This window comes from Misgurnus anguillicaudatus, chromosome 18 (genome assembly GCF_027580225.2).
Source record: "Misgurnus anguillicaudatus chromosome 18, ASM2758022v2, whole genome shotgun sequence".
In the NCBI taxonomy this organism is placed as follows: Eukaryota; Metazoa; Chordata; class Actinopteri; order Cypriniformes; family Cobitidae; genus Misgurnus; species Misgurnus anguillicaudatus.
This window is the reverse complement of record NC_073354.2, coordinates 32,956,239-32,970,127: the sequence shown is the minus strand read 5'-3', so window position 1 is coordinate 32,970,127 and position 13,889 is coordinate 32,956,239. Positions and strand designations below refer to the sequence as shown.

The window sequence follows — 13,889 nt, the reverse complement described above, 5'->3', positions numbered from 1 at the left end:
TGCAGCAGGCAACTTACAGACTCTGTGTGGGGCGGGCAACCTGGTGCCTGCGGGCACCATGTTTGAGAGCACTGGTGTATTTGGTCGACAGTCAAGCCTGAGACAGTTAAAGGAGCCAAAGAATGCATTGAAATAATATGTTAAATTGTTTTTTGATATTTACATAAAAGGTATGTAACTTTATTAAGTGCAAAAATGATCCAGAAACGTCCATTTACAACCCTAGGATTTGCCCTATTTAGAGGGGTCATGAATAATAATATTGAGTTCTGCTCTGAGATTCATGCCAGTAGTTCACATTAGTAAACTTTTTAACATCTTTGTAATTAATTTAATGTGTAATTTATTGTTGGGGGTGTACCTCTCGACTTTGACATCACAGGCACCTGTTTTCAATGGTCTTTTGCGTGCACGAGGTTTACATAAAAATAAGGAAACAAACGCGTTTGAGACTCATGATACAGTATGTCATTGCCATGTACAGACCTCTTATTATTCATCCATGCCTAGGTAAATAGCGAATAAAAATTGAGAACTATATTGTATTCAGTGCTGTAGACAGTCCAGGGTATACGCAGGTATACGGCATATACCCACTTCTTTATCAGTCGGACTTGCGTATACCCACTTCTAAACAGTGATTTAGTGAGGGTATACACAGGTATATGGCGTATTTCCACTTTTCTTGGAACTAATCCAATTGTATTATGTGAATAAACGCAAATATACCCTAAAACACTCACTAAATAGGTTATTATGCGAGGACCGAGGGTCCGGATTCTTTGAAATAAGATTCGCCTAAACGCCATTGGGCCAGGTTGCCGTCAATCTGACAATGCCCAACGCAATTGGATTAGAGAACTGTCAATCACTACCTGGTTCACTGCCTGTCATCATAGGAAAGATGAAGCGAACTACTGAAACAGATTTACAAACAACCTCGTAATGCTACATCCCCGATTTAGCTAGCAGTTCATGCTAACGATAGTAATTAACATCAGTGTTGTTAGCCAGCAGCTCAGCTAACGATTGCCAAGCGCCCTCGTCTGCTCCATCCGCCTCCACACCCCGAGTCAGAGAGGATGCCGACAGAGATGCAGCCCGTCCCGCTACAGTTTCCAACGAAGACGTCAACCAAAGTGAGCACTTTTAAATAACAGGAACTTGTAAATTATGTTAATAACTTATCACAGGGCTCGAAATTACAATTTGCCTGGCCATCACTGTATGTAAAACTGCACTGACAATGAATCTGTTTAAAATAATTAAATCAGTAATTTGTTATGTCATATTTAGATAAGTGTTGCACTACCCAACTACAGTACTTGACATTAGGTTCCTTGACTAAAATATATAAGCATCAATTTAGAAACCACGGACCATTTTCGCGGCCTACGTCTTTCTTCTTTTAATGCATTTCTTGAAGTAAGTCTCATAGGCTTATAGTTATGATAGGCTATTTGTTGCTTAAAAGCAATAGGCTATATTGTATAAAGTGTTGCAGTAGCAATAAACGTGGCGTGACTTATAGTGCTGAATTACAGAGCTCATGGTATATCAAACATATTTATAACGTGTTGTTATTCAAAATACGTTTTCCACTTGCTTGCAAAAAAAGTTCTCAAAGTGATCATGGCTGAAAGCTGCTCGGGAATATTTTTCTCATTAGAACCATACTGTAACGCAACATTCAACTGCTGTATAATAGTTTTTAAAAAAGTTATCAGGCTTACTTATAGTACTGTTTTTAACATAACATGCTAGATTAAATACACCACATAAAGTAGTATCCATGTTTAACTATACAGAGTAGTATTTTTTATTTCCGATTGGGCGGGCCAGCTGTCAATATAGCTCTGCGCCTGCTTTTAAAGGACTTTTAGATCATACCAATAAACAGTGTTGTCATCTGACACTCAGTACTTTCCTCCGCGCAGGTTAGCGCACCAATCACAGTCGTCTGTGACCACTAAATAAAAAAAGTGATTTATAGAGCATGCTGTAGCGAATTTCTCTTTGTATATGAACTACATATCGTTTTATATATTTATTATAACGATTTTATACAAAATTTTAAGTTTTCACTTTTGACACCTGATGCTTTTAGTGAAATCTTATTCACGAATTAATGAGACGCTTATAGCGCGCCTTCTAATGGAAATTACAGGAATTTTTCATATGCTTTTATATGTAAGACATATTTTGCCAATTTTAAATAAATTATTTAAGATCCAAATTGCAATCCAATATAGTTTCCCCTCAAAAGAAAAACATTTCAAATTATATTCAATAAATAAGTAAATTCGGTCCTTAAAAAACTAAAAATATTTAAATATAAGTCGCAGGGTATAGTTATACAATGTTAATATTAAATATAAATATTTCAATTATTTAAATAAAAATTAAATTGAAAAACATTTCATATTTTATTCAATAAATAAGTAAATTTGGTCCTAAAAAATTCTATATTTCATTGAATTATGTGAAATTATATTTTATTGAATTATGTGAACTTACCCATATATACAACCTTACTTTTACTTTTAAAAAGAATGGTATATTGTGTGTCTTTTAAATAATAAATAATTACTCATCCTTTTAAAACAAAATTACTAAGGATGAAAATTCATCATTCTGAATGCAGACATTCAATAAAAAGCCAAAATGGTGCAACACACACACACACGCATGTGCACACACAGTGTTTACTTTCATGAAAGCTCTTTTATATTTTGTTTTCATTGAACACATAATGGCTCATGCTGCTTCTATGAATAGATCAAATGATTTTAAAGGGGAAACAATGGGTTTGAAACTGTTTGTTATTAAAGAGTTCATCTTTGCCCTACATGAATTGATTTTCAGTGGCCACTGTTGATCTGAGCTGTAAAATAAATATTTATTTATTAAGTCCTTTTTGGGCACTTACGTAACGCTTAATCAGTTTTTTTATGTGTCTGTATGACTGAGCACCTTTTAGAGTTTATCACAAACTTCATTGTCTAGTCGCTATAGTGCTGTAATGAACAGGCAAACTGCAACCTGAGATGAGCTGTGAGTCAGCTGTGAGGGTTGTCGGCAACAGCTAACAAAGTGTTGCACTATTAAACAAGGGCTGTTTTCATGTGCAAAGAGAAAGACGTTGTTCATTTTAGCAGGTGAAATGGGTCTATTTTCTCTTGTTTTGCACCTGGTCTTGATTTCAGTCCAGTTATCTCGGGCTCAGGAAGATCCTCTTCTTCCTTTCTCTGAACACCTGGACCCCGAGCAGAAGGTACAACTTAAGTGGGGATTCGATGAAATCCAGGGCACTATTTTATTCGAGCTCACCGTCAACACCAGCGGCTGGATTGGTTTTGGCTTCAGCCCCAATGGAGGAATGTTTGGAGCTGATATCGTCATTGGAGGAGTCGGACCAAACGGCAGCTATTTTTCGGTAGAAAATCTAAATATAATCACTAAATATCAATAACTTTGTGGCATTAAAACCCCATTTATGTGCGTGTTTTGTGCAATTTTGTATTTAACTGATTTACCTGACATAATTCTTATAGCAAGATGGATTGTTTTAGTTTTTGTCAGAATTGTATTCATTGCAAAGTAATGAAAGTTTAGCATATAACTTTTTTTTGGTCTGCAACTCTCAGATAAAAGGTACACTGTAAAAAATGCCTTAACATTTTTTGTTGAATCAACTCAGATTTACAAGTAATTTCAACTTACTATTATTTATCTTGACAAGAGATGAGTTGTTACTCACCTGTAGTTATAACAACTCATCTCTAGTCAAGATAAATAATAGTAAGTTGAAATGACTTGTAAATCCGAGTTCAACAAAATAATGTAAAGCAGCAAAGTATGTTTTTTACAGTGTACAGAAGTTGTCACTGGGACGGTACCTTTTAAAATGGTCCTATGTACCATTTAGGTACAGATATGTATTTTTTTAAATAAAACTTTTTTTTTTTAGAAGTCATTTTAACTTACTATTATTTATCTTGACTAGTTGAACTTCATTTTTTAAGTTTTAGCAACTCATCTCTTGTTAAGATAAATAGTAAGACCTTCTTGTACCTTTTATTCTGAGAGTGTGTTATATTCTTATATTCTTATTTTTATCATTTTAAACATTATTTTCACTTTTTTTATTTAATTGAATTAAACATTTTGTATACAAATATGTAAATGTCTGTTTCAACACAATCTTATGGCAATTCGTATTTTATATTTGTATGAACTCAACTAAATTTGTATGTTTTTATACGATTTGCTTTTGCCGCTGTGTGACTTTGGGTTTAGGGGTGGGGTATCATTATTGTGTTTTTTTCACTTTGTACAAAATCTAATGAATTAGCCAACCCATAAAATAATCAAATTGAATATTCCAAAACAGATTGCAAATATAATTAACCTAATATGAATAAAAGTGTTTTGCTCTGTTACTATAGTCAAAATGTTAAAATAATACCTGTTTAACCTGATTGGGAATTAGCCTATATCTAATTGCATAACCATTGTTTAAACAACATACAATGAATGAATAATTGTTTATCACATGTTATTATCCGTGTTAAGGACCGGCATGCTGTTGGGAATTCGATGCCTGTGGTGGACCAGCAACAAAACTACAAACTCCTTTCTCTAAGTGAGTTTGATGGGAAAACAGTCATGAAGTTTCAGAGGTCTATGGAGACATGTGATGAAGATGATTTACCCATCACTGTGAGTCTGTGTATTCATTGTATACGTTTTTGTATTCATTGCCATAAGTATACAAAGGAAAGTAGTTCAAAAACACTATCAGTTTAACTCTCCCCTTTCATTCGGTGTAAGACATATGCGGTTTCATTTACAAAACAATGACAGTGGAACTGAAGGATTACGAAACAAAATCTGGGAATCCACACAATGTTCAATACCCTGTCCCAGGGGGACCAACATCTTTTCTAGAAACTCCATTAACTACAGAACCTGTTTGTCAAGTGAAATGAAGTCAATAAAATGTTTAGTCAATTTTATAAAAGAGGAAGCATTTTTTCATATTCATCTTTTAATAGATCATTCACCTGATTTAGCTTATGTTCATGTAAAGTCTGATATTAAATGTGTTCTCAGTTTGTCACACTATAGAAAACTGTCATATTAACCACCCAGCCAAATTTGAAGGATTAAAACCGCCAAGTAAATAAAATAAGTTATCAAAACCTTGGAAAAACAGTGAGGATTCGCTGCTCTCAAACGCTGGGGGCGTGTCCACTCTCTGCTCTGAAACCCACTCGCAAATACCGCTACAACATCGCGATTGTGTTAGGGGCGGGGCCATACTCGGTGGCTTCATTGCATCATCGAGCCACTGTTTTATATAAATAATCCTAAACACAGAAATGTGGAAAACCCAGAAATGTGGAAAAACTGTTTAAACTGTAACTTCACAATTCAGTACTACATAGTTCACACAGTCTTTGTGACGTGTTTCAACAATACAATCTAACATTTAGAATGTGTTTAGTCTCTGAAATGTATTTCTGAAAAAAACTTTACACAGACTTTAATGTTTAGATTGCTTTAAAAAGTCTAAGAGTTATAATTCTGCAAGTCTAGAAATAAAAGTGTGTTTTTTTTGCTTTATTTGATAATTAGACTCTTCCCATCAAACTCATCTATGCGTATGGACAGACCGATGACATCACGTACCACAGAAACAGAAGAGGCACAAAGGAGGTGAACCTGTTAAAGTACATGCCTCAGGTCACCCCTCCAGACAGCCGGTATTTCGACATGATCATGGTCAATGTAAGAGACATTTTGACTGTTTTTATGTTCTATTTTGCATGTGAAGGATTTATTTTTGCTGACGCCACTAAACTTTATGCATTAACAATCACATTCTGAACTGATTCAGAAAAAACTAAAGTAAAACATATAAAACGCAGAAAGTTAAAACTGTACATGCTTGATATATTAAAAATTACAATGTTTCAGTTTACAGTGCCAAGTGAACAAACCTACTATCACTGCAAGATCATGACAGCACCAACCTTCAATCAGAAGCAGCACATATATCGCGTGAGTCTGACTTCACACACGATCTATCTATCATACATGTCTGTCTTCCTGCCTGTTTACCTGACATGACATCTCTCTGTCTGTCTGCCTGCCTGCCAGTCATTCAATCCATTTATCCATAAATCTATCCACCCATCCATTCATCTACAGTACCTGCTGTCTGTATGCCTACCTGACATGAAATCTCTCTGTCTATCCAGCTAACTGTATGTCTGTCTTTCTTTCATCTGTCTGTCTGTCTGTCTGTCTGTCTGTCTATCTACAGTACCTGTCTGTCTTCTGTCTGTCTGTCAATCTCTCTGTCAATCTCTCTGTCAAACTCTATCTATCTATCTATCTATCTATCTATCTATCTATCTACCTACCTATCATCTATCCATCCATCCATCCATCTCTCTTTTTGTCTGTCTGTCTGTCTGTCAATCAATTGATCCATCCATCATTTGATCATTCGATCAATCGATCATTCGTTCATTCGATCAATCGATCATTCGTTCATTTGACCGATCAATCGATCATTCGACAGCACCAATCGATCATTCGACAGCACCAATCGATCATTCGACAGCACCAATCGATCATTCGACAGCACCAATCGATCATTCGACCGATCAATCGATCATTCGACCGATCAATCGATAATTCGACCGATCAATCGATCATTCAAAGATCAATCGATCATTCGACCGATCAATCGATCATTCGACCGATCAATCGATCAATCGATCATTCGACAGCACCAATCGATCATTCCACCGATCATTCGACTGATCATTCGATTGATCGATCTCTCTAGCTGACATGAGATCTCTCTCTCTGTCAGTCTGCCTGCCAGTCAATGAATCCATCCATCATCCATCCATCTGACTGCCTGTCAGTCAATCTCTCTCTCTCTCTGTCTGTCAATCAATCAATCCATCCATCCATCATTCGATCTCTCTTCCTGACAAGACTTCTCTCTCTCTGCCTGTCTGCCTGCCAGTCAATCCATCCATCCATCTACAGTTCCTATCTGTCTGTCTGCCTACCTGACATGAAATCTGTCTGTCTATCCAGCTAACTGTATTTCTGTCTGTCTTTCTTTCAACTGTCTGTTTTTCTATATACAGTAACTGTCTGTCTGTCTGTCAATCTGTCTGTCTACCTATCTATCCATCCATCAGTCAGTCATTTAATCCATCCATCCATCCATCTATAGTACCTGTCTGCCTGTCTACATAACATCTACAGTCTGTCTGTCTGTCTGTCTGTCTGTCTGTCTGTTAGTCTACCTGACATGACATATCTCTCTCTGTCTGTCTGTCTATCTATCTGTCTGTCTGTCTGTCTGCTTGCCTGAAATTACATATGTCTATCTATCATCTGTAACACATTTATCCCTGACTCTGACCGTCTTTGATAATCTTCAGATTGAGCCAATAATCAAAAACTTGGATCTGGTGCATCACCTGCTGCTGTATCGCTGTCCTCCGAGTGTAACAGAGCTTTATGAAGCACAGTGTTACACAGAAGACAAAATTCAGGAGTGTATGGAGGTTGTTGCTGTATGGGGAGTTGGCGGAGGGGTCAGTTTCTTTTGTGAATTTTAAAGTATTTTCATTTCATGGATGTTTCCTCTTTCTTAATGTAGACTAATAAGGATCTTTATTTTAAACACTTAAATCCCAGAGCAGACCCTACTTGGAGAACCGACAATATAAAAAATAAAAACAGTTTATTTGTCTTTTAAGGCCTTTGAACTCCCGGAAGTGGCAGGACTTCCAATTGGAGGAAATGTTACTAAATATTTCTACAGGCTTGAAGTGCATTACAACAATCCAAATAAAACCGCAGGTATCTCCAATTGGATTACGGATTCTGCCATAAGACATCATGTTGTAACAAATATATGAGGTATTTAGCCACTAAAATGCAAACCTTTCTCTCCACAGGTCGAGTTGATAGCTCCGGACTACGTTTCTACTACACATCTGAACTCCGTCAGCATGATGCTGCTGCTCTCATGACAGGACTCGCTGTCGCCCCTGGATACGCCATCCCACCCCTGGCGAAGTCTTTCCTCACATATGGCCTTTGTGACACTACTCTAATTCCACAGGTACATGTGCAGTTTCCTACAATCAAAACATGGACCTCCATGAACCAACAAACGTGGATAGGAAGTCAATTTTATTTTAAAGAACATCAAAGATGCCATAAAAATAACGCTGCCATTAGCTTTCTAAATGGAGGTTGTAAACCAGTGTGAAAGTGAAAATGACATACTTGTCAAGATGCAATGCATACTCGAAATCTGACCTCTGCATTTAAAGGAACAAACCCACATTTTGGGAATTTAGCTTATTCACCGTATACTCTGTCTGACGCAGCCCCCGCTAGCTTAGCTTAGCACAAAGACTGGAAGTGAATGGCTCCAGCTAGCAAACTGCTCCCAATAAGTGACAAAATAACGCGAACATTTTCCTATTTATGTGATTTGTATAGTCACACCGTGTACAAATAACAAGGTCATATGAGACACAACCATATTTTAACAATATACATCCTGGGAACTATATTCTCAGAACTCAATGTACTGCTACTTGGGCGGAGTGACTACCAGAATGTGTCTGTAAAGTTTCAGCTCGAAATACACCACAGATCTTTCATTACACGATGTTGAACATGGCCATTTGTGGTTGCAATGAAAAATTTGCTGTTTTTGTGTGTGTCTCTTTAAATGCAAAGAAAGCTTCTGTTCCCCTCCCCGTATGCAAAGTATGGGGTATAACACTTACACATATGTGGTTTGGACTACATCAAAACATGTGTCTCTGGAAGAAGGTTAAACTATGTGCTCATAAGGCACGTCTGTGAGCGATCATGGGTGGGCCGTAATCAATGTGACATCACATTGAGTGATCTGTTTTTGTGACTGTTGCGGTTTAAAGGAGATTACACAAAGAAGAATAGATGGATTTGTATAAGTACATTTTCTGCTAGAAACACATTTAAAAGTGCATTTTTTAGGTAAGGGGGAGGGCTTTAAGACATTTCCATTTTACATTTATAAGTGAATACATGCATGACTAAATAGTTTCTTTGTCTGTTTCAAAATTGGATGAAGCTTATTTATTCAGTTTTAGATTATGTAAATCTCAATTTTAAAATTTATGACAAATAAGTGCAGTAAGGTATCGGGTGTGAATTTGTCTGGGTTGTCAGATTTGTTTGATATTCAGGTGATAAAGAAAGTGCATCACATTATATCTGATGCATCTCACCCGCTTTACGATTCATTTCAGACCCTCCCCTCAGGATCTTACAGGGTCCCTTTAGCCAAGACTAACAGGTTTAAAAAAAAGTATCATCTTTAAAACTAGATATGAATCCCCTAAAACCCTGTTCTGTGCTCTGCAGGTTCTGTCTGAGACCCCACAAGATCTTCAGGTGTTCGCTGTAATGTTACACACACATTTGGCTGGACGAAAGGTGCGCGTCGGACACTTCAGGTATACATCACAATGTTATAGACAGTTTAGAAATAATATAAATAAAGATCACATAAAGCTTATGGTGAACTGAAAGGGCATCTCTAAATGAGGCACCCAATAATGAATAAATATGAGTTATTTTATTGAACTTATGCATTATCTCTGTGCATTTCAGAAATGGAAAACAGATTGATCTCTTAGCTGTGAATGAACAATACAATTTTGAATATCAGGAGATGGTAAACTTGGGTAAAACTAAGACAGTGAAGTTGGTAAGTGTGATATGGTGGTTAAAATACATTATATTTTCATTCTACTCAGTATAAACATAAAATTCTGCCTTGTAAAATTATTACAGGGTGACGAACTACTGGTGCAGTGTACCTATAATACAGAGGATCGCACAACACTCACATGGGTTTGTACATTTTAGGTAGCAACTTTGCATTAAATGTCATATTAGTAAATTGTCATAATTTATTGTCGTAATTGTCATAATTAGTTAATTGCTTCATACGAACGACAACACAACGATGTGAGCTGACATGAAATCCATTGCAGCCATGTCTTTAAAACAAAGATCATGTCTGAGATTCGACTGGGTGTAATTTGTGACCCAGTTAAAGTCATTTACTGTTATCGACATAAAATCATCCTACATAATGTAAAGAACATTCTGTGAAAATATAACCTTGATATCTTTAATATTGACTGTGTAAGATCATGTCAAAGATTGAAATCAATGTGAAATCAAACTTTGATGCTCCTCTTAATGTATTACCAATTAAAAACCACCCTGTTAAAGATGGTTCAAAGATAACATAAAGAACTAAGTATCTACTCAATATAAAGGAAAAACCAGCCAAAAATTCAACTTTCATAATAAACATGGATATTGAATGAATATGAAGAGTTTCGTTGCAAAACGAGATAACCACCATTTTTTTACATTTTTGTCAAAACATGTTTATTATTATGTTATCATGTTATTGTTTTGTTTTATGGTGCTACTTAGCTGTATTTTTTAAGTTATGAAGGTTTCAATCAAAACAAACCAACTGCAGTTGCATTGAAATTAATTGGAATGCACAACCAAAAAACGATATTTCTGAACAATTAAAAAAACGGTGGTTATCTCGTTTTGCAACAAAACTCTTCATATGTAAAAATCTCTCAAATATTTGTAGAATCTCTCTCTGTCTAGGGAGGGCTCTCAACTACAGATGAGATGTGCTTGGCTTTCCTCTACTACTATCCTGCTATGAGTCTGAGTGGTTGTCAGAGCTTCCCTGATCCGGTCTCTTTAGGAACCGAAATGGGAGCAACAGATTTTTCGTAATTCAATTGCAAATTCATTATCTTTGGTCTTGCCTTATTATGACTTGTTTGAATAATGTGTCTTTTGTTTGTCAGTAACTGGTTCACTATGATGTCTACAAATACCTGGAATGATGCATCCATCAATGAATACCAACAAACACTGAAGACCATAAATCAGATAATCATAGTTTCTAACTCTTATGTAAGTGTTCACGCTTCAGCAATACTCCCTAAAAAAGTCTGGATGTCTGGAGAGAAAGAGAGAACAAGAACAGAGACAGAGAGACAAAATTTAATCTGATAGACCGACCTGTAGACACCTAGACATTTAGACAGGCAGGCAGACAGACAGGCAGACAGACATGCAGATAAACAGATGGATAATTAGACAGACAGACAAGTGGATAGACAGACAGGTAGACAGACAGATAGGGGACAGATAGCTAGAAAGACGGGCAGAAAGTAGACAAACAGACATACAGGTGTACAGACAGACATGCAGATAGACAGCCAGACAGGTGGATAGACAGACAGGCACAAAGGGTACAGATAGATAGACAAACCGGCAGAAAGTAGACAAACAGATAGACAGATGTACATACAGGCAGACAGACAGGTGGATAGACAGACAGACAGATAGGGGACAGATAGCTAAACAGACGGGCAGAAAGTAGACAAACAGATATACAGGTGTACAGACAGACAGGTGGATAGACAGACAGACAGACAGATAGGGGACAGATAGCTAACAGACGGGCAGAAAGTAGACAAACAGATATACAGGTGTACATAAAGGCAGACAGACATGCAGATAGACAGACAGGTGGATAGACAGACAAACCGACAGACAGACAGATAGGGGACAGATAGTTAAACAGACAGGCAAGTAGACAAACAGATATATAGGTGTACAGACAGGCAGACAGACATGCAGATAGACAGACAGACAGGTGGACAGACAGACAGACAGACAGCTAAACAGACGGGCAGAAAGTAGACAAACAGACAGATGTACATACAGGCAGACAGACATGCAGATAGACAGCCAGACATGTGGATAGACAGATAGGTAGACAGGCAGATAGGGGACAGATAGCTGGACAGACGGGCAGAAAGTAGACAAACAGATAGACAGATGTAAATACAGGCAGGCAGACATGCAGAAAGACAGACAGACAGACAGGTGGATAGACAGACAGGTAAACAGACAGACAGGTAAGGGACAGATAGGTAGACAGACGTGCAGAAAGCAGATAGACAGATGTACAGACAGGCAGACATACATACATACAGACAGAAAGGTGGATAGACAGACAGACAGACAGGTAGACAGGCAGATAGGGGACAGATAGCTAGACAAACGGGCAGAAAGCAGACAAACAGATAGACAGATGTACAAACAGGCAGGCAGACATACATACATACAGACAGACAGGTGGATAGACAGACATACAGACAGGTAGACAGGCAGATAGGGGACAGATAGCTAGACAAACGGGCAGAAAGCAGATAAACAGATAGACAGATGTACAAACAGGCAGACAGACATGCAGAAAGACAGACAGACAGACAGATAGGGGACAGATAGCGAGGCAGACAGGCCGAAAGCAGATAGACAGATGTACAGACAGGCAGACAGGTGGATAGACAGACAGACAGGTAAACAGACAGATAGGGGACAGATAGCTAGACAGATGGGCAGAAAGCAGATAGACAGATGTACAGACAGGCACACTACATACAGACAGACAGGTGGATAAACAGACAGGTAGACAGGCAGATAGGGGACAGATAGCTAGACAAACGAGCAGAAAGTAGACAAACAGATAGACAGATGTACATACAGGCAGACAGACATGCAGATAAACAGACAGACAGGTGGACAGACAGACAGACAGATAGGGGACAGATAGCTAAACAGACGGGCAGAAAGTAGACAAACAGATATATAGGTGTACAGACAGGCAGACAGACATACATACATACATACAGACAGACAGGTGGATAGACAGACATACAGACAGGTAGACAGGCAGATAGGGGACAGATAGCTAGACAGATGGGCCGAAAGCAGATAGACAGATGTACAGACAGGCAGACATACATACATACAGACAGACAGGTGGATAGACAGACAGACAGACAGACAGACAGATAGGGGACAGATAGCTAAACAGACGGGCAGAAAGTAGACAAACAGATAGACAGATGTACATACAGGCAGACAGTCATGCAGATATACAGCAAGACAGGTGGCTAGACAGACAGGTAGACAGGCAGATTAGGGGACAGATAGCTGGACAGACAGGCAGAAAGTAGACAACTAGATAGACAGATGTACATACAGGCAGACAGACATGCAGAAAGACAGACAGACAGGTGGATAGAACATATATATTTGTTTTGATAAGGGCCAGCTTGTGACAGCTTTTTTCATATGCACTTACAGCAGAACGAGTCACACTACTTTGGGAGGATTCCTGATCTGCAAGTGACTCCTTCTGTACCCTGCAGCAGGAACAGTTGTACCACTGCACGTCTTGCTTGGATATCCCTGCTCATCTGCTTGGTGGTGCAGTTGGCATCTTTATTACCAAAATAGTCATGAGTCACAAAAAATTCAGCAAGATATCAAAATGTTAAATGAGCTGTAAGGCATTTATAAGGCTTTTTCAAAAAAAAAAAAATTCTAGATGAACAAAGGATATAATATATATTTTATAATTAAGTGATGATTGTTTCGATTGTTTAAATGGACTTTTACGTGTGTTTGGCGTTTGACACCCTGTTGTTGGCTTATTAGCCACAATGTGCTGGTGTACTTGCTTTTATGTAAAGCCATGTAAGAATAAAGGCTTTTTATCTTCCATTATTTTTTTAGTTTTTTTTTTTTTGACGAATTAAGAAATCCCTCATCCAACCCCTTACAAAAAATAACCATGTTGTTTTGTGGTAAAAGTGTAGTAACCATGGCTTTTTGGTGTATTGATTACTAGCATTTTGTGGTAACCATAGTTTTACTAAAGTAAA

The 13,889-nt window shown here is 37.7% G+C and overlaps 1 protein-coding gene across 1 annotated transcript; it reads left to right on the top strand.

The window, feature by feature from the left end:
* Positions 1-2,970: 2,970 nt before the first annotated feature.
* LOC129429812 (DBH-like monooxygenase protein 2 homolog) lies at positions 2,971-13,731 on the top strand. Its single transcript, XM_055186754.2, has 13 exons — positions 2,971-3,436; positions 4,576-4,722; positions 5,641-5,793; positions 5,983-6,066; positions 7,476-7,631; positions 7,797-7,899; positions 7,998-8,164; positions 9,466-9,557; positions 9,715-9,811; positions 9,898-9,957; positions 10,744-10,874; positions 10,953-11,061; positions 13,309-13,731. Exons 1-13 carry the CDS (start codon positions 3,164-3,166, stop codon positions 13,459-13,461), a joined length of 1,725 nt encoding a protein of 574 aa, XP_055042729.2. The 5' UTR covers positions 2,971-3,163; the 3' UTR covers positions 13,462-13,731.
* Positions 13,732-13,889: the final 158 nt, after the last annotated feature.

Coding starts and splice junctions, on each gene's coding strand:
- LOC129429812 (XM_055186754.2), top strand. CDS start 3,164: ATGGGTCTATTTTCTCTTGTTTTGCACCTGGTCTTGATTTCAGTCCAG. Junction 3,437..4,575: donor CAAACGGCAGCTATTTTTCG/GTAGAAAATCTA, acceptor ATCCGTGTTAAG/GACCGGCATGCTGTTGGGAA. Junction 9,558..9,714: donor GTGCGCGTCGGACACTTCAG/GTATACATCACA, acceptor TGTGCATTTCAG/AAATGGAAAACAGATTGATC.